The 21,492-nt window shown below is 41.4% G+C and overlaps 2 protein-coding genes across 12 annotated transcripts in view; both read right to left on the bottom strand.

Annotated features, from left to right (window-relative positions):
* Positions 1–2,199, bottom strand: part of Nfrkb (nuclear factor related to kappaB binding protein) — a 34,880-nt gene extending 32,681 nt beyond the window's left edge. For 4 of the 8 annotated variants that reach the window (XM_021242817.2, XM_021242818.2, XM_004862624.4 and 1 more), the window contains exon 1: positions 2,078–2,193. The gene's annotated coding sequence lies outside the window, so the exon portion shown is untranslated. Of the gene's footprint in view, positions 1–2,077 lie in introns of all 8 variants that reach the window. The other 4 variants (XM_021242820.2, XM_087214281.1, XM_087214283.1 and 1 more) reach the window with 3 other exon arrangements.
* A 361-nt stretch (positions 2,200–2,560) lies between these two features.
* Positions 2,561–21,492, bottom strand: part of Prdm10 (PR/SET domain 10) — a 106,155-nt gene continuing 87,223 nt past the window's right edge. For 3 of the 4 annotated variants that reach the window (XM_013078830.3, XM_087214279.1, XM_087214278.1), the window contains 7 exons: positions 20,468–20,668; positions 19,533–19,676; positions 18,981–19,151; positions 17,401–17,541; positions 16,148–16,382; positions 14,559–14,662; positions 10,469–11,927 (listed from right to left, as the gene is read on the bottom strand). In XM_013078830.3, coding sequence (XP_012934284.1) covers positions 11,724–11,927; positions 14,559–14,662; positions 16,148–16,382; positions 17,401–17,541; positions 18,981–19,151; positions 19,533–19,676; positions 20,468–20,668 — 1,200 coding nt within the window. In that variant the 3' untranslated portion in view covers positions 10,469–11,723. Of the gene's footprint in view, positions 2,714–8,247; positions 8,396–10,468; positions 11,928–14,558; positions 14,663–16,147; positions 16,383–17,400; positions 17,542–18,980; positions 19,152–19,532; positions 19,677–20,467; positions 20,669–21,492 lie in introns of those variants that run through there. The other variant, XR_015452411.1, reaches the window with a different exon arrangement.

Below are 21,492 nucleotides of genomic sequence, written 5' to 3'. Positions count from 1 at the left end.
CAAAAAGAAAGTTAGCCAGAAATCTACAAATATATTAGTAAAGCTCAAATGTAAGAGTAAGTTACTTCATGAAGACCTACTGAGTGCCAGACCTTTCATATACCTCATTTAATTCTTACAACTGCATTACTACATCTGTTCTACAGATAATAAAATTGAAGTTCAAGGCAGGTAAGTGGTCGTGGTGCACACCCGTGATCCCAGCACTCAGGAGGCTGAGAGGAGGATTGCCATGAGTTACAGGCCTGCCTGGGCTACACAGTGAATTCAAGGACAGCCTGTACTATAAAGCAAGACCCTGTCTCAAAAAACAACAACAACAAAAAAAAAAAACAAAATAGAAAAGTAACTTGCCCAATCCCAGAGGCAGTATTGAAACTCAGGCCTGCTTTGCCTGCAAACCTATGTTCTTTATATACAAAATACCTCTTCCATAAACTCTTAATTTAAACCACAAAAAGGTGGGTTTTTTTGGTACTGGGATGGAACTCACGACCTTGCACTTGTGAGGCAGGCATAGTGCCACTGAGCTAAATCCCCCCCGCCCCAAAAAGAAGTATTCTTAATATGACTATTCACCTACATAAACTCCTGAGGCTCCAAGCACCTGGCCTCAACTACCAGTAAAGTCAGTGGCCAATTTAGTTAGTTAATCCATCTGATCTTTACAACCACATAAACTGCTATTTTTCTCCTTCCTACAACAATCGAACAACAACAACAAAAATTGAACACTGCTGGCCACCCTTAGAGAAGTACATCCTGAAACATTTTCAGAGTGCAGCTCACAAAGCTGATGGCTGGAAGCAGGTGTACAGTGGAGGTGAAGACAGCACAATGCCAACAAGACCACAAGAAGCCTGAACTCAATTCTCTACAAACATTTACTAAATCCTTTCCCGTTAGCTTCTAGTCCTTCTAAATGGACCAGCAATCATACTAAAACAGAAACTAAAGAATGGACTCAGTCAAAAAACCAGACTTCTAACCTAGATCTGTCCTTTATTCTCGGTGACTACCCACAGATCTTATCTCACCGGGTGTCAATTTCCTTATTTGTACAATAAAGCGGAGGCAGACCAAGTCCTCCCTACTGTTAATTCCAATCTTGGAATGTTGCAACAAATAATCTCCAGCTAAGTAAGAGTTTAATGTAGGTACTTCTCATTTCCAAAACTTTTAAATCCTAAAAAGCGTATCTGTCATACACTAAAATGAACACCTTCCTATGAAATTATGTAAGTTCTCTTGAAGAGATTTCAGATATATGTAAAGATAATGCATTAAGATTAGAGTCAGATCAAGGCAGCTCGGTGGTCCCCAAGCAACGGTGCCCACACTTTTCAGCACATGGCATGAAGAGGGCGTCCTGAACATGCCTGGTCCCTAAGTAACTTAAGCAGGTAAAGGGCGGAATGGCGTGAGAAGCAGAATTCCACCTTTAAAATAGGTGAAAAAGACAGAAGCAACCTGATGCTTAGAATAAAGTCCTCAACAGAACTGGCACAAGAAAAGACTAACAACTGCAATGTCAGTGTCCTTTCTGACACTTATGCACACGATGGGCACAACTTGTTCACAAGTTTCTTCAATTACGGCGAATATTTAGCTAAATTCAATTTATCCCAGTGACACCCTTTAGCTTGCTACTATTCTGAACAGGTTCTCCAATGCAAAGAGTAAGCGGCCAGCAAACTCCGGAAGCCTTGGATTCAAAGTCTTGAAGAGTCCTGGACTTCCTCACTGGAACAGAGAGCCTTTCCCAAAGGCCCTTCCTCTGCACCTGGGCTAACCCTCCCTCCGGGACCCTCCTCAGCACAAACGCAAACCTGAGGGCCTCCACGCCAGGCCGCTGCCCGACCTCACTAGCGGCCTGCGCAGCCCTCGCCCCTCTCAGCGGCCAGCGCGCCCCTCCCCTCCCCCACGCGTACCTAACCCTAACCTTCACCCACCCGGACCGCTGCCCCCACGCCGGCTCCCTGCCCCACGCCCCTGGGGGCGGCGCCTGCCGGGACCCGCTTCCTCCCTCCACGCCCGGCCACTCGGTAGCCCCTCACCACCCCCGGCCTGCCCTCACCTGGACCGCGGGAGCGGGTCTCCAGGCCCACTGCGCCTCCCCGACGGGCTCCCCGACGCGCTCGCTCCCGAAGGCGTCTGGGTGCGTGCACGCTGGCACGGCGGAAGGGGCGGGGACTGGAGGGGTGGGGCCGGTCAGGGCGGGGGGCGGGGCGGGGGGCGGGGCGGGGGGCGGGGGGCGGGGGGCGGGGGGCGGGGGGCGGGGGGCGGGGCGGGCCAGGCCAGGCTGGGCTGTGTAGATTGCTGAGTTCCGTGGATGCTGACGATTGCAGCAGCGGCTGTGTGCGTCTCACCTGTTTTAGGAGCTTCTGGAGGGCAAAATGGTTCGGTTTTGTTTGCAGGCCACAAATTCATGGCTCTGGAAGGGAACGTTTGCCGAGAGCATCCCCTGCCCCAGGCACTTTGCTAACCACTTTCTGTATACTTTCTTGGTACTGCAGCCACAGACACTATGCACAAATAGTGCCCATCTTACCGCCGAGGAAATTGCAGCTGCCGGAGGTTCAACGAAGACCCTGTGCCACCGAGTGGTAGCTAGGAGTGATGTTTCACCCCTGTAATCCCAGCTCTCTGGGAGGCTGAGACAGGAGAATCACAAATTCAAATCCAGCCTGGGCAATCCAGTGATTTAGCAAAACTGTTTCAAAGTGAAAAGAGAGAGAGAGAGAGAGAGAGAGAGAGAGAGAGAGAGAGAGAGAGAGAGAGGGAGGGAGGGAGGGAGGGAGGGAGGGAGGGAGAGAGAGAGAGAGAGAAGTGCAGCTTAGTGAAGTCCCTGGGTTCAATCTTCAGTACTGAGAAAAAATTTTATTTAGAGCAGTTTTTGATTCATTGCAAAATTTAATGTAGAGATCAGAGATTTCTCTCCGGGCATGTTGGCACTGAGGCAGGAGGATCACCGTCAGTTCGAGGCCAGCCTGGGCTACATAATGAGTTTAAGGCCATCCTGGACTACATAGCAAGACCCTGTCTCAAAACCGGTTTTTTTAAAATCAGGGATTTCCCATATCCCCCTTTAATCCCCACATGCATAGCCTCCCCTCATTATCAAAATCCCCCAACAAAGTGGTACAATTCATAAACTGATGAAACTATACTTTCCATCATTATTATCCACCATTACAGTATTACATAGTTTCACTGACCTAAAAATATCTATGCTCTGCCTGTTCATCCCTTTCTCTCCTCAACCCCATAGACCTCTGTTTCACTTTTGTTTTAGTACTGGAGATTGAACCCAGGCCTTCACACTAAACTACAACCCCTGCCCTTTTGAAATTTTTATTTAGAGATAGGATCTCAGTAAGTTGCTAAGTTGCCGGGACTTGAGTTTGAATTTGCCATGCTCCTGCCTCAGCCTCCCAGAATTCTGGGATTACAAGTGTGCACCCCAACACCCAGGTACTTCTGACCTTGTAAAGTCTCCATAGTTTTGCCTTTCTCAGAACCATTTCATGTGTAGTTTTTCTTCTTCTATTTTTTTTTTTTTTTTTTTTTTTTGGTACCAGGCATCAAACTTGGGTCCTTGAGCTTGTGCAGCAGGCAGCGAAACCACTGAGCTAAATCCCCGGCCCTTTTTCCTTTTTTTTTTTTTTTTTTTTTTAATGTGGGAGAGGTCTCCTGGAAATTTTCCAAGAGCATCTCTAAAGTCCAAAACTCCATCATGGGGAAGTTCATCCACTTCTGCATTGATGGTTCTCCATTAAGTCACTCAGTCCTACCCCCAAAGCATGGTTGCGTAGCTTCCAGTGACTAGGAAATCAACAGACTGGCCCACTGCAACCCATGGATTCATAGAACCATAGAGTTAGAGACGAAAGTACCTTAGTGATCCTTGGTCCCAACTCTTACCCTACACAGGGGTTCAGAGAAGTTGAGGTGAGGTGACCGAGTCAAACAGCAAAGCTCTGGTCTCTAGCTCATCTCTCTTCCATGTTCTTTGCCTTTCCACCTACCTCCTATGCACCTACCCACCAGAGTTCATTTTCTTTAGAACCTGTTTCCTCTGGTTCCATTTGTTCTGAATTAATGTCTGGCCTTTCGGAAATCCAAGCACCTTTCTCTGGCAAAGACATGTCCTTCTTTGCTTCAGTCATAATCTTCACTAGGAGGTTTGCATTTACCATGGATGTATTTACCCCCATTTTCTATTGCAATATCTGGGGCAGGCCAAAGAAAGCGTGGCAACTTCCTGCATATATAATATTATGCATTTATTCCCAGCTGCTTTCTAAACTGATATGTAGGGGTTTTTTTTTTAAATTGGCTTCGTTCACTTAGCAGTGTGCACTTAAGTTCCCTCCATATCTTTCCATGGATAAATCATTTCTCTGTAGCGCTGAATAATTCTCCATTGTCTGGATACACCACAGTTCATTCACCTCCTGAAGTGTTAGTTGAATGGGCAAAAAATAGTCCAGGTTCTTGTGCACCACAGGGAAAGAACTGCCAAGAGTACACCTCATGTATGTAGTAAGTAGCTACATTTATTGAAAATCCTGGGGGCCCGGGATTTAGCTCAGTGGTTTCGCCACCTGCTGTGCAAGCACAAGGACCCGAGTTTGATCCCCCATACCAAAAAAAAAAAAAAGATGAAAATCATGGGATAGTAGCAGCAGGAACAGGCAGAAAGACAAAGAAAAAGGAGAAGGAAGAGGAACTCAAGGTCATAGGTGAAGCTGCTGCTGGTGGTGGTGAAGTTCTCATGAAGCAGTTCGTGGTGGAGTTGACATTGTGCAAGTCAGTTTACTTGGGGCTGGTGTGAGGCACTCTGGGTATTTCAGGCTTCCAGTATTTAAAGGGGCAGACACCTCCAACTCCAGGTGCCTCCCAAGGTGGTCAGACACCCTCTAACTCCTTGTGCCTCCCATTCTGTCTCACTGGTGTCAATGATCTGCCACTTCGGGCAACGTGGCCTCCTAACCTTAAACATGGTGGTGTTATGGTTATAGTTGAATAGAGGGAAGGGAGTGGCTCCCTCGACTTTCCTGGACAGGTTTTCTAACTGTACAAGTAGGACAGTGTGATTTCTTCCAACGTTTTGGAAATTACAGATAAGGACGCTATAAATGCCCATGTGCAGAATTTTGTGTGGATATAGTAAGTTTTCAATACCTTTGTGTAAATACCAAGGAGGGTAATTGCTGAGACACATGGAAAGAGTATGATTAGTTATATAAGAAACTCCTTCCAAAGTGGCTGTACCATTTTGCATTCCCACTTGTAAGTAGCAAATGAGTTTCGTTTCTCCACATTCTTGCCAGCATTTTGTGTTGTCATTGTTCTAGATATTGGACATTCTAATAACTCTGTAGTGGTATCTAATATTGTTTTAATTTGTACATGATGACATAAAATGTGGAGTGTCTTTGTTTTTTTTGGTACTGGGGATTGATCTCGGGACCTTGTGCTTGCAAGGAAGGCTCAGGAACCACTGAGCTAAATCCCCGGCCCTGGAGTGTTTTTTTATATGCTTCATGTCATTCATATATATTTTTTTGCTGAGGTGTCTTTGGCCTACTTTCTAGAGGAATTACTTCTTTTATTATTGAGTCTAAATGTTCTTTGTATATTTCAGATAATGTACACCCACAGATTTCATTGTCAGAGTGCTAATGTAAATGAAATTGGTTTTTTTCCTCTTATTCATTGCTGGTATTTAAGAATGACCGACTTTTATATTTTAACCTTTTACCTTGTAACACTGTTATAACTGCTTCTTCATTCCTTGAATTTTTTGTTGATTCTTTCAGGTTTTCATTATAAACAATGATGTTATCCATTATTTCTTCTTCACCAATCTGTACATCTTTTATATCCTTTTCCTGTCTTATGGCATTATATGATTCAATGTTGAAAAGCAGTTGAGAGTGATGATATGCTTGCCTTGTTCCTGATCTGAGAAAGTTGCAAGTTTCTCACCATTGAGTATGAGATTTGCTGTAGAGGTTTTGTGGGGGAGGTGTGGCACCAGAGATTAAATCCAGGGCCTTACACATGCTGAGCAAGTGCTCTAGCACTAAGATTCATCCCTAGCCCAGAAGTAGGTTGTTTTGTTTTTGTACATTTTCTTTACCTAGACGAAGCTCTCCTCTATTCATAGTTCCCTGGAGGTTTTATAATGAAAAGGTATAGATTTCTCACCCTTTTTCTGCATCTATTGATATGATCATTTTTTTTTTAATTTCAGGTTTTTTGAAATCAGTTCTTGCTGCGTAGTTCAGACTGGCCTTAAACTTGTGATTCTCCTGCCTCACCCTCCCAAGTACTGGGACTAGAGGTGTGCCCCACCATGCCTGGCTAGATATTCCCTTACTCTGTTGATGTGATGTATTACATTAATTGTTTTCAATGTTGACCCAGCCTTGCATACGTGGGATAAATCCTACTTGATAATGTATAACCCTTTTCATACATTGCTGGGATTTGTAATATTGTTAAAGATTTTGCATCTATGTTCATGACCAGTATTGGTCTGTAGTGTTCTTTTAATGTTGGTCTGGTTTTGACATTGAAGTGATCTTGTCCTCATAGATCTTCCTGGATCTGTAACTTGATGTGTGGTATTAATTGGGGTAAATTCTCAGCCACTGTTATTTCAAGTATTTCTGTTCCTTTCCCTCTTCTCTTTCTGGTATCCTATCACGCATATGTAATATAAAGACACTTTTTATAATTACCGCAGTTCTTGGATTGTTCCCCAACCCCACCCCGGTTTTTGTGTTCTTCAGTTTTGAAATTTTCTATTGTGATGATCTCAAACTCAAAAATTCTTTCCTCAACTTTGTCTAGCTACTAATAAGTTTATTGAAGATGTCCTTCATTTGTGGCATTGTATGTTCTTTCTAGCACTTCTTTTTGGTCCTTTCGTAGCATTTCCAACTCTCTCCTGCCATTGTCCATTTGTTCTAGCATGCACTCTATTTTATCCATTATCTTTAGCATATTAATCACAAGTGTTTGAAATTCTTGCCCTCTTAGATAACAATTAGAAATGCTCCAAAGAATGATGTTTATTTGGGAATAGAATAGCATTGCAATGGGAATACAAATGCCAAAATCAACTGTGAGCATATTCAAAGAGGTTAGGCAAGAGAAAGTTTGATTTGCTTTTTAGGCAAAAGGACTTTATCTTCCCTTCCAAAACTAGACCACAACAAAGGAGAAGAGTTTTCACAGATAAAAATGAAGATTACTAAAATAGTTTTGAAACAATAATCCTTGGCCCCAAGAATTAATAACAAGGGTGGTGCAGCTCAACGTTGAATTGCAAGCAATCTGCAAGGGAGATGTCCTTGCAGTAGTATTTTTTGTATAAGGTTATTGCAGCCTTTGCACAAGGCTGTGGATTTGGTGGTCTTTCATATAATAATTACTATCAGGCAATAGTATATAAAAATCTCCCTTCCATAACCTTGCAGCTTTGTTAGGATTGGCACAAGTGACTCCATGTCAACTCCAACAACTTTCATATTCCCTACATGGTCATTGTAACGTCTTCCTGATATCTGATTCTGATACTTGCTCTATCTCTTTAAACTGTGGTTTTGGCCTTTTGGTATGCCTGGTAATTTTTATTTTTTGATAGCTGCACACCATGTACTTTTCATAAAGAATTTATGTATGGAGACCTTTAGTAATGAGGTGGTAAAATGTAGGGGGAGGAAATCTTTTATAGTTCCAGGACTTGGTCTTCTGTGAGCAAGTCTCTGGACAATACCTTCACAAGTGCTTCTCAGTTTTCTCCCCCTTAGATAGGAAAGGATGGTTACAGGTAGCTGCAGTTGGGTATTTCCTTTCTTCTAGGTCATTTAGACTCAGGTAAAACCCTTATGGGTTAGAATCTGGTTAACTAGTTTCTCCGAGAACAGTCTATTTAAGAAGTGGAGTGTTGTGATGCATTCCAAAATTCCCTTTTCCCTCTCCCTGCCAGGCAATTAGGGGACTTTTCTCCAATATACACTGTGAAAACTTGGTCAAGCTCATGGATGTAAAACTCAGAAAAATGTAGGTGCTCCTTGTCCTCAATGACTTGGGCGCCTCTGGCGGTTTTCATCACTCAGCCTTGTTCATACTGAGCCTTAAGCACTTCATCATTTACAGTGCAGGTTTTCCTACCTTGCCACTGGTTCCTTCTGAGGTTTCTGCTCCTAAGTTATGATCCCCTGTACTCACCACTCAGTCTCTCCAATTTTGAGGGCAGCAGTTTGCCTTGTGACCTCATTTCTCTAATGGATTTAAGACTTGTTGATTTTTCAGTTTGTTCAGTTGTTTACTTGTTTGTAGGATGGAGTGGCAACTTCCAAGCTTCTTAAATGCCAAACTGGAAACAAAACATTAAACTGTAATCTTTAGCCAGGTGTGGTGGTACACACCTATAATCCCAGCACTGGGGATGTAGCTCAGTGCAAAGGCCCTGGGTTCAATCCCCACTACTGCAATGAAAAAAAAAAAGTTGTAGTCTTTATAAGAAAAAAAGTTTAACCATTTCAGTATATCTTGTAGCTTCATACACACAAACAAGAAACATATTAAAAAAAATATTTATTAATTTTTACACCTGCTGGGTACCACAAGACTATTAATACTATAACTCACTGAATGTACAATAAATGTTCACATTTAAATAACAGGATAGAGTCAACATTTTCAACCAATGAGTCAGCTTTAGCATCTCATGAAGTGCTTTTTTTAGTCTTAGATATCTTAAGAGTTTTTTGAAAGGATAATTCCAGGTCAGAAAATAATCCAAGATCAAAACAAAAAGTTTTTCCAGAAGAACAGGAATTTTACATGATGAAATGTCTGTTTCTCTGGACACAAATCAAACAATAATGTAAAGTCTATATTCAATCCACTCCATAATATTCACATTGCACTGAATGAAGTCTACAGTGTCAATGTGTCTTAGGAGAGGCCATAATATAAACATTGACTACACGTGTTTCCCAAATTGAGTCTTCAGAGGGATGATGCTCTTCCATCTATTCAAATCCAAGCCCTTTTGAGAATCCTTTACCTTGGAATGAATGTGCACGATCCCTGATCCTAACTCGGTATTATTTGGCTGGACTAGCACTGCATCTCTCATTGGTGATATGTAAGTTAGCCTTAGAGTCTTCAATGATTCCACAGGAGGACCAAAGAAGAAGGAGGAGGAAAACACTTAGAAGGGAATGAGACACTCTGTCTTCAACATTTCCCTCTCTGTATTCTAAAACTTGAAATAACTGGCATAAAACGAACATTCCACTTAGTGATAGATTTTTATTTTAATCAATAAATTATTCCTGAGAAGAGGGGAAGAATCCTTGCTGGTTCAAATTAAAAAGAACCCAACAGGGCCAAATTTAAGTTACGAGAACTAAAACTGGACCTTTGGGAAAGTCTAGCATCCTTCACCCTACAAGTCTTTCTCAACTGGACACTAGGTTATTTACAATCAGCATTTTGTGGGACCTTCGGAACCACCCTCTGCATTCTGTGACTCAGGGCCAATATTTTCTGTTGAAAATATTGATGTTACCTCTTTGTCACCAAAGATATAGAATCCATTTTCAATTTCTGCACACTTTTGAGGTAACTTTTTCAAGTTCTCTTAGTGCCCCAATTTTCAGAGATAACCACAAAAACGAGGTCTCAAAATTAAAGTGCAAGATCTACTTATTAGTAAAGTTATTCCAAAAGAATTATTTACTTTTCAGAAAGGTATCTTTATCATAAAGAAGCTAATACACTTCTTAATTCATAGAACCAGTTTTTGCTCAGGAAGGTAAACAAAACAAATGAATTAATTTCATCTGAAGTGAACGTTAAGTCTTTCTGATCTGGAGTGATAAACTCACTATGCAATAATTATTCTAAAAATGCACATCACAAAAGCTGTTAAATATATACTGACTTTTGAAATGTTTTATGTGTGTACAATTTGTACAATTGGAATGTTCAGTAAAAAGAAGGGAAGTATTTTTCCTCACTGGATTCATAGCAAACAAGATTCCCAAACAGGAACACATATAAGACAAACTATCATCACAGCAGAATGTTTCCTCTCCCAACTGACACTATAATATTCATATAGACTGGAGAGCTTACAGATCCTGTACTGTACTATATAAATGGTCCCCACATTTTCCCCCTAAGTGTGAAGTTGGTCATCTTACAAAAAGGTCCAGATGAGTTACAATATGTTTAAAGTTAAAAGTGTTTAGAAATAAGGAAGGCCACCTTTCCATTCAACTTTAAAGAATGTTCATTTTAAGACAGCATTAAAAGTACTAAAATACACTGAATGCTGTAAGAATCAATGTAGGGGCTGAAGTTATACCTCAGTGGTAGAGCATGTATGAGGCTTGGTTGTTTTTTTTGTTTTGTTTTGTTTTGTTTTGTTTGTACCAGGGATCGAACTTGGGACCTTGCGCTTGGCAAGGCAGGTGCTGGAACCACTGAGCTAAATCCCTGGCCCAGGCTTGGTTTTGATCCCCATCATCACATATGCACACACGTGCACGCACACACACACACATACACACAAAGGAGGATGAGGAAGAAGAGGAGTTAAAGGTATAGTTGGTAAGCACAAATAGGTCAAGATTTCAGTGTGTGTGTGTGTGTGTGTGTGTGTGTACACTAGTATTTCCTTCTGAATACAACTACAATCAGAGAATGGGAAGAAAAGCTTAAATGTAGAGGTTTAAATCTGCTGATATCAACCTTTTCTCTTTCGGGAGTCTATCCTTGTGGAGTAATAAAGTGAGAACTATCAGAGCATGAGGTTTTGCCCAAATCTGCTGAAGGCCATCATCTGTGCAAAGCACTACTGACTTTCCTAGCAACAGTTTTGCAAAACAGAAAAAAATTTTAAAAATCATGGTGGCGCCTTTATAGTCCTAGCTGCTTGGGAGGCTGAGCCAGAAAGATCCCTTGAGCCCAAAAGTTCAGAGCCATCCTGGGCAACATAGCAAAACTCTATCTCAACAACAACAACAAAAAATCAACAATCTGAAATTTTTAAATGTCAGTTTTTCCTTCAGAACGCCTCTGTCAAACTTTTTTTTTTTGGTACCGGGGATCGAACTCAGGTCCTTGTGCTTGCACAGCAGGGGGTGAAACCACTGAGCTAAATCCCCAGCCTCTGTCAAACTTTTGTCTCATTTTTATTTCCTTATCCAGTAAACTTCTCAAACTCACAAGATAAAGCAATGCTGACCTAATTCATGTTCATGAAATGCCCCTTCTGCTTTGGTGCCAGGGCTAGAATTCTGATGTCCAATGACCATAGACATGGCACATCCCATCTCCACCTTTGGTATGAACACAATATACCACTTAGTATTTCCACAAAGGGAAAGTAAGGCTTATTAGTGAGTTAAAAAACCAACTCAAGAGCAAACCAAAGTTTCTCCATCTTGAAATCTACCTTTCCCTGAAAGATTTCCATTTTGTGGCAGAAACCCTGGGGTTTAAAGAGTCAGTCTGATAAAGATGGCCTTGGCAAAACCAACCCTGTTGTATGTAAAGGTGTCAACTGTAGTTTCTAGACTCTTGAGTGAATAACAAATTTTAAAAAAGAGGTCTAAGTGTTAGAAGCTTCAGACTTACAAATGAAAACAGACATGACATGAGTGCAGACTGTAGCTCCAGGACAGAAGCTACGGTTTACTGATGTGGACTTCGCTGCTCCCATTCCCGTTGGTGGTAGTCGTGATGATGTACTGCGTGGTCTGCTGTTGACTGTTGGTCTGGGGGTCCAGGGAGTCACTATGTGCAGATGGCTGAACCTGGACTCCACTGGGGAGAGCAGAAGTTTGCTTTTCTTCCAATTCTGGTTGACTTTCTGACAACACATAATGACCCTAAAGCAGGAAAAGAAGGATCTTCAAAAATCTGGGGCCTAAAAGGGAGGGTGGGAGTACAGGAGGAGGGAATACCAAAGAAATGTTACATAGGGACCCGAAATAGGCACCTATGAGAGATGCTTTACCTCTGTCCTGTACAGCATGAATCAGTCACAGTAACTGGCTACAAAGGTTAATAATTCAAGGGCTCATATTAGCTGTATTACCAAATCACAGTGAAGAACTTTAGGTCCAGAAATTTGCATCATGGTAGTAACCTACCAGCCAAAAATACAGTATGTGCTTTTATAGTGTTAAGAATTTAGAAATCATACCTGAATTTAGAAATGATATATGTCAATCAAAAGTTTAGATTAATACAAAATAGATCAAAGAGAGAAAGTTTCCTTAAAGAGGCAGTGTGGCCCTTAAGACAGTTAATCAAGATTAATGGTCCCAGGGGCCAGGGATTTAGCTCAGTGGTTTCACTGCCTGCTGCGCAAGCACAAGGACCCGAGTTGGATCCCTGGTACCAAAAATAAATAAATAAATAGTCCCAAGATTTAAAACTTTGAAGACCAGAAAATTAAAAATAATACTAAACGGGTCCAAAAGTTTTATTTTGCCAAGCAAGGATATTTTAAATGTGCTACCATCAAATATGCATCTTAACACTCAAGAGCATAGGAAGGGAAATGAAGTGTCAGTCAGGAGTAGACTACTTGTCTGGCATGTATGAGACCTATGTTTGATCCCCTACACCATGCAAAAGGGGGGATAAAAAAGCTCAGGAAGAGCACAGCCTCAGAATGAAGTCCCTTGCGCTGAGTAAATTTAAAGGAATTCTCATGTTTTCCTCATTTTTTTCTCTGATCATAAAAACTTCTTCACAGACCTATAAGCTGGTTATTTCATATGTTAACATTTTTAAAGAAAGAATGTGTCTGTCAGAAGGGAGACTGGTCATCTATAGAAGCAGGATGCTATGGTTTGAATAAGTTTTCCCCAAGGCCCTGGGCTGAAAGCTTGGTTTCTATGGTGGTACTATCAAGAGATGTTAGTGTGTAAGTGGGGCCCCTGCCGGGATTCCTGGGCCCCTCCTCTTCCTTTCTGTGCTTCCTGGCAGATAAAGCGAACAGTCTTCTCTGCCATGTGCTCCACCATGATATGCACCTTGTCAGAACAAGGCCACTGGATTATGAACTGGAACCAATAAAACTGTAAGCTAGATAGACCTTTTATAAGTTACACAGGGAGAAAAGCAGTCACAGAGGGAAACTCAGATGATGGCCTTTGTAAGTACTGTCCAGAAAAAAAGGCCACAGCCAAATACTCATTTGATTTATCTGGGGCCACACATTCTGAAGTCTTGCCTACCAAGCAGTTTTCTGATCATGATTTAGTTCCCATGTAGATCTTCTTGTAGTGGGGAGGGGATTCTCAATCTAGGATCCACTGATCCCTAAGGGATCCATAGGTGGGCTGCAGAGAATCCATGCTCCCCAAAATGTACATGAAAGCTGTGCTTGTGTATATTGTGCAGGAAGCAGAAAACATCCTGGGCTAGACTCAGGTTCTCAAATGAGTTCCTGGACAAACAACAAACATACAAACGCATTCATAGTTAATAGGTCTTCCCGGGAACAGGTAAGGCACTGACCATGCCAATGGGACTGTTCCAATGACAATTTAACAGTGTCACTCTGGATTTGCACATCTCTCCTACTTTTAGTTCATATGATCTGGTGTGCTGAGAAATGAGTAAGCTCTCAGTATGCTCTCTTTGGAAATAAGGTTTTTGAAGCCACTAGGCTATTCTGCTACCCCTTGAGGCCTCCTGGGAAATAATCTTCCCCTGGGAACATCCCAACATCCCTAGCCACTTAAGAGTATTGTTCTGTTTTCCTCCCAGCTTCAATAAGGTATAATTGACAAAAAGTGTATGTATTTATGGTGTACAACATGATGATTTGATATATGATCCATTATGGTAGGAATATTTAAGATCTATTCTCTTAGCAATTTTTGTGCATACAATACATTATCAGCTATAGTCACTATGCTGTACATGAGATTTTCAGAACTCATTCATCTAAGACAATTTTTCTTTTCTTTTTCTGCTACTGGGGATGGAACCCAGAGCCTCATGCATGCTGAGCACATGCTCCCCACTCAAAGAGTATTTTTCTTAATTTAAATTTATATACTCTGTCTTCTAAAAACTTAGAGGCAGGTCACAACAAACCTGTGAAGATAAAAACATAAGCAGCAGATAGAGTCAACATTGTATCTTCCAAAGTTAAATATGACAAGATAATTTATAGCAACATTTTTCATCTTGGAGTGGGTGAATTGTTTAAAATAGCTCTATAATTGAATCACTGTATTATTCTTTCCCAGACAAGTTAAGGACCAATAATCTTGAGGACTCTAATATTTCCAAGAAGCACATAAAAAGGTGATCATATACAGGTGGATCTGGGATGCTGGTTGTAGTTACTAGTTGAACAGGTAAGCCTCCAAAAAAAGGATAAAGACTCAGCTTTCAAACAAACTTCTATGTAAGAAACCAGAAAATAGACCAATCACTAAAACCAAACTGTAACAAGGGTTCCAACACAGCACCAGCACATGGGCAGGGTAGCTTACCGGAGCAACCGTCTTCACTTGGCCAGAAGTGACAGGAGCTGCCACGCCACTGTCTGTAATCACAAACTGCCCGGGAGGAAGGGTCATCATTTGAATCTCGGATGCTGGAAAACAGGAAATACATAAAGTTCAGTGATCTAGGACTTTTAATATAAGTTCTAGAAACAAGTAGATGTTCCTCTTCTCATACAATGGTGTTACATCCCAATAAACCCACTGTTAAATCAAAAATATCATAAGTCCAAAATAAAAAGAAGTTATTCTGCCTTTCCTACTCAAAGTGTATCTCAAAGTAATCTCATAGCTAAGGGAAATTTTTCTTTAATAAAATTTTTCTAGTTAATTAATGAATGACAGAATCAGAATATCACAATTCTGCAACTCTGTGAACTCTAATAAAAAAAATTGAGCTTAGGAATAAACATAAGAAAAGACAGACAACCAAATAGTATATGCTTCCCTATAGAAGTGTACACATCAAGGCGGGGGATTTAGCTCAGTGGTTTCATCGCCTGCTGCACAAGCACAAGGACCCAAGTTCGATCCCCAGTACCAAAAAAAAAAAAGAAGTGTACACATCAGCTTTGAAGTATCTTGTGGGAAAAACTGAACCTGATCCTGATCAAACCTGCAGATATAATTGCCAGTCTATAGGAAATAAAAGGTATGTATGTTAATGACAACATGAGGATGTCCCAGCAAAATCTAGAACTCAGGAGACATAATCAATTGCATTATGACCCTTACTTGGAGCCCAATTTGAACAATTTGAGCAAACCAAGGCTGTCATCCCAACCAAAGTTTCTACTTGCTTGACTTCTGGCAGCCAACTAGCAACTGAGCCCATAGCAATGATCTCAGGGTTTTGAATCAACTACTCATTTTGTATCTCCTCGGCTAGACAATGATCTGTTTGAGCCAGAGGCTGTCTAATTAGGAGGAGCATCACAGTGAGGTGGTTTATAGAGTGTAAGCTCTGAAGCCAGATTCCCTTGGTTCCAATGGTCCACTGACTAGCTATGTCTCTCAGATGAGTTGTTATATCTCAATTGCCTTATCTATAATTGCAAATAATAGTTGTGTTTATCTTGTAGGATTTTGTAAATGCTGAGTATGATACATATGGTTTAGAATCATTCCTGTCATATAGTAAGAGCATAATGAAAGTTGGCTGATGTTACTATTTTGTGGTCTTATGGCTAGTACTGTCAATATTAATCTTCATATATTTTGGGTCAAGCACAGTGATGAATACAGAAGCATTCGATAAATATTGGTAAAAGAAATGAGTCATTAGCATCAACATATCCTCTATTCATCTAGTCTATTTAAATTACCTACCTGCACTTCTTCTTGAAAACTACCTAATGTCTCTGAAAACATTATATCAGACTGGCTCTCTGAAATCAAAACAAGGCCTTGAGTTTTGTCATGAAACTCATCCAAATACATGCAACCATAGAGTGTAGAAAATGGTCAGTTGATATTTTAATCCAAAAAATGTATCATAAAGCTGAATAAATTAAGACACAGAGCTAGAGATTCCGCATACATGAACTGAACAATGCTGTCCCTTTTTCCTTACTCACAGTAGGCACGGAAGGAGTTCCAAGCATTGGGTAGGTATGTGTGTTGTACTGAGGAGCTCTGCTGCTGCTGCTGCTGCTGCTGTTGCTGTTGCTGCTGCTGCTGCTGCTGTTGCTGTTGCTGCTGCTGCTGCTGCTGCAGGGCCTGCCCTTGTGACGAAGAACTGCCTTGAATATGGGAGGGACTGAGCCCTTGTTGCACCTGCTGGGCAGAGGGACTCAAGGGCTGCCCAGCTACCTAGGGGGAAGGAGGATGCAAGGGCAGGAAACTGAGAAATTCCAGTAGATTTAGGACTCACAAATAACATGAAAGAATAAAGCAGACTGATACAAATTATGACTCAAAGTATTGCTGTTAGGGTAATAATATTTAAACAATCAAATTAATGAAATGCAATCATAACTCTGAAATTCTCATTTGTTTCCCAGGATTACCTCTAAGCGTACTCAAAAACTTAACTTCCATGAACTTGTTTGAAACATAAGAGAATGAAAATATAATTGCTTACATTATATAAGGTTTTTAAAAACTGAGAGGTGAACTGACTTGCCAGTGCCACAGGGCTAATTTGCAACACAAATGGAGATAATCCCAGCATCAGTTTCCATTAAACTGCACTGGATAATCCCACTGAGTCTAGGAAAAGCAAGGTACACAGGCAGACATCCTGTGGAAAGGCTTACTCCTCACTGCAGGAGAGGCCTATGCTCCACTGTCTGTCATTCAAAGCTCTCCATAATCCTGCTCCAAGCTACCTTTCCAACTTTCTTTCCAAGCATCATTTCCTATTCCCAGTAGAATCAACTCACAATTTCCTACAAATATTCCACAATTTCCCACCTCCCTCTTTTACCACACTGTGAGCTTCCCGAAACACCAGGTCAAAACTCTGCTCTTTCTTTAAGAGCTAATTCAAGGGCCACATCTTCAAAGATGTTTCTTGATTCCTTGTTACACATATTCTCTCCCTCTTCTGAATTCCCACTTCCCTAGGTATTTCAGTAACAGACTCAACCATACAAACATAATAATACACAGTAATAGTCCATAAAGTCATTGTTCCAATTTAGCAATTGCAATAGGAAGAAAGGTCAATGTTTCTAGGCTATCATGTCACAGTGTTCCACCGGGACAGGAGAATCTAGTAACAACACAGTGCATTGTGTGTCCACAATGAACGACATCACCTCAGCGGTCAGGGATGATGTCTCACTGTTGTGGTCCCTGCTGCCACATGCACTTCTCTGCAGTGTACCTGGGATGACGCCGGGGCAGCTGCAGTGGACTCCGTAACCTGGATGTGCTGCACCTGGATAGCATGCTGTGTGTAGGTCTGAGGGTCATGGAGCTGGCCCACATCTACAGTGGACTGCTGAGACTGGTGAGGGGAAGTGGCCTGGAGGGAGAAAAACAGGTCCAAAAACCAAATATGTATTGATTGAAGTTAAGGGAAATCCTTCCATAGAGAAAGTTCAGTTAAAAGCAATATCCCTAAAATAGCTGTGGTGGCAAATGGCTGTAATCCCAGCACTCTAGGAGGCTGAGCCAAAAGAACTGCAAGATCAAGCCCAACCTGGGCAATTGAGAAATTTAGTGAGACCCTGTCTCTGTCTCAAAATAAAACATTAAAAAGGGCTGCAGATGTAGCTCAGTGTCAGGACCTTACATTAAATTCCCAGTACAAAAAAAAAAAATCCCTGGCCAGCAGAAAGCAATTCCACAAGGCCAAGGAGCCTCAGGTGCTCCCTCACTGCTCTCCTGCCTCCACAGATCCCCAGAGAAGAAAAACTCGAGACCTGCTGGTTACAACAATGTTGGTCACTCCCTTCTCCCCGTGCCTTCCCTCCCAAGCCACTCCTTCATCTCTCAGAAAAGAGTAGAGTTGCTACCACATACACAAAATGGCAAAGTCCAAGGTTTTACTCTCTGACCTATTTATTTATTTATTTATATTTAGTTTGTCACTAGTTACCCACTGAACAGTGGTCCCTAATCTTGTCCATATCACAGACAGCTTTGAAAATCTGGCCAACTGCGGCTCCTTTTTCCAGAGCAATGTGCATATTCATCATGTTCACAGGCCACAGCAGGGCCTCTTAGCTCCCTCCAAAGCCTAAAGCTAAGAACCCTCCCATCAGAAAACAAGACAGCATGAACAACAGTCAGTGAGAGTGACAATTTCCAATTTCTGTAAATTTAAAATCATGTTGCTTTTAGATTTTTTTAGGCAAAATTATTTCAAAGCAACAAGTTTGTTCATTTGTGTCTTGAGTATACTTCTTCACAGCATAATTAAATGGAAGACAGTCCTGGGAGCATTTCTTTTTTTAAGTCCCTAATCAGTAAGAATGAGCTATTCATAACTGGCAAAAGGAACATAGTTATTATACCTCTGTACTAAAAAGTTACTAATATTTAGGAAATAAATTAAAATTATTCTGTATAACCTCTCACTGATATAAGTCATTTGATGCCCAGCTAAGGGTTTATCAAATTGGCTCATCATCAAGTAGATAAGCTGGACACAAAAGGATAAGGATTCAGACCAGGCTCCAAAAGAGGTGCTGTTACTACCTGTGCAATAGCAAAGGACAACTGTAGGCGCTGAAGTCCAGGGAGAAATCCCCTTACACTGCCAAGTACAGAGCCCTCATCAGCCTGGGAAGGGAGCTAGAGGTGGTATTTCACAAATTCCAGACACTCAAACTTCTACTCACAAACTCATTATGTGGAACTCAGCAACAGCTCTGAGACCCGGGTATTTTTTTGGAAGCCTGCAACCATCATGGCTAATGGCATTCACAAAGGTAAGGAGAAAGACGTGTCACACCATACCGGAGCCACCTGCACCACTTGAAGCTGTATATGCTGAGGCTGCTGGAGACCAGACGTGGACTGAGACACAGGGATGTACTGAATCCTCTGGTAGTCCCCTTGTGGTGTTCGGTAGTCGGTTGTTAGGGTCTGAGAGAGCTCTGTCATTGCTTGGGTTAGCAGGTCTGTTGTCTAGAAAAATTACAAAGTATACATTAGTTGGTAATACTACTATATATACCTATGTAGCTACTAAAATTTAATTCATCATGCCAGTGGGTCATGGAACTACAAATTAGCACTGAGTGCCTGCCTCTGACTCAGTGGACCTGCCCTAGAGGTTCTGAAATATTGCAGTACAGAAGCAACATTGAAATTCTCTTGGTATGCCTTTGATAGTTTGGAAAGCACCAACTAGGAGATCAATCACAACCATAATGCTATATGTAGCAAGGTGACGAAAAATGGGCTCCATCTGCAGCCAATCAAATCCCAAGCGTGACAGGGTTTCAGGGTTTAAAGATCTTGTGGGCACTGAAGGGAATGAAACACTCTTCCCAGTCATGCACTCACCACCACAGTCTCTCCGGTAGTGCTGTCTGTGGTTAATACAGCCGGGGTGGCGCTGATCACGGCAGTGGTCAGGGGTGTGTGGATGGTGTTGGGAAGCTGGGCATATTCTGGATGCTTCTTTCGAATGTGTTGGACCATCTTGGTCTGAAAAGTTAAGGCAAGACCAGGAATACTTACTGAAATTAATTATTTTTAATCTTCCAAAGATTAGAAAGTTTTTTATTTTGTGTCTTAATAAAATAAAATCAGGGCTGGGGATGTTGCTCAGTGGTAAGTGTCTGCCTGACATGCACAAGGCCCTGAATTAGATCCCCAGCACTACTAAAAAACTACATAGAAAGATCTGCTGGACAGGGTGGTGCATACCTATACCCTCAGTTACTTGGGAAGCTGAGGCAGGGGGATTGTTTGAGCCCAGGAGTTCAGAGCCAAATTGAGCAATACAGCAAGACCCCATCTCTTAAGTTAATTAACTAAAATTAAATTTAAAAAAAATCAGAACAAATCTGACCCTATCCCTGCATTTCCAGAAGCAACACAACGGTGTACAGTATGTTGGGGGGAGTAAAGTCTCCCCTGATCCACAGCACCTCTGACCCCCAGTAATACCTGTAATAAGCAGTCACAATCCCCCACAGCAAAAATCATCCCTTTTCAGGAATTACTATTTCAGTTCCTGCCATAAAAGGCCAAGGGCAAAGGAGAAGATTCAAGTGCTTGGGCTACTAGATGGCACTCATTCTCAGGAGTCTATCATATTCTCTTCACATTCTTTGCTGTGGTCCCTACTTGCAGGGGCTGGGATACATTCTTTTTTAGTTCCCCATCAATTCAGAAGAAACTGTCCAGCCATTCGGATAAGAAGCCATCTTCCATCCAGACACCCCCTGCATAGAGGTTCTGCTGCAGGCTGTGGTCAGGACCAGGTGCCTTACCTTGCTGCTGTACTGCTTGGAGCAGTGTGGGCAGCAGACAGGTGGGGTAGCGATGGTGCCTGTAAGCTGGGTATGGGTGCTGAGCATGGGGTCTGGCTCTCCAGGGCCTGCAGGACGAAGTTTTCGAATGCTTGGTGGGAGTTCAGCTCCTGGATGGTTCTTCAGAATATGGGCTTTACGCTTGCTGGCACTTTTATAAACCTGCAAGTTCAAATACTGAGCCATGAAACAGTATACGTACAGTTCCACATTCTTGCTTAAGGCAAACTAACAACTTCATTCTAAGGAAATGAGAAAAAATATTGCTGTAGCCAAAAATAAAGGATATTAACCAATTAATTGAAGGATAGTATGGATATAATATAAATTAGAATAAAGTCAGAACATAATACAGATATGCTAAGTATCTCTCTTCACTTTTCTGTATATATCTAAGAGTGTATCTGTAAATGTGCCCTTTCCCTGAAAGTTTAAAAGGGAAACATATATAGAAAGAAAATTATTTCTCAGGCCAGTTCATCCTTTTATTTATCTGTAAAAGCTCTTATATGATGTACATCATTCATTACTAAAAACCAAAAATCTTCCAAGTGGTAAGCTGAATAGCAACTAATGGCTTTAAGAAGAATCTATGTTTAAAAATATGCTTCTTTGGTACTGGGGATCGAACTCGGGACCTTGTGGTTGCAAGGCAGGCGCCAGAACCACTGAGCTAAATCCCTGGTCCTATGCTTCTTACTTTTAAACTGACATTGATATACTTTATAAGGTGGCATTCCTACATGGAAACAATACAGTATTTTCTCTTTTTTGTAACCGCACGAAAGTAAAGAGAATAATACAAATAGAGTACTCTACCACCATAAAACTTTTTCACATCCTGCTCAATCTTCTAGAAACTCCAAATCTACCACATACTTTACAAGTAAAATGATAAACATTCATTTTAGAGCTTAGGAATTTAAAATAAATTCATACACTAGGCTCTTTGGTAATAAGTCTCTCTCTTTTTAAAAAAAAAAACA

This window comes from Heterocephalus glaber, unplaced genomic scaffold, assembly GCF_053883595.1.
Source record: "Heterocephalus glaber isolate CG9 unplaced genomic scaffold, H.glaber_assembly_v1.0 deba00001446, whole genome shotgun sequence".
Classification (NCBI taxonomy): Eukaryota; Metazoa; Chordata; class Mammalia; order Rodentia; family Bathyergidae; genus Heterocephalus; species Heterocephalus glaber.
Note: the sequence above shows the minus strand (reverse complement) of the source record. Positions and strands in the feature narration are given on the sequence as shown.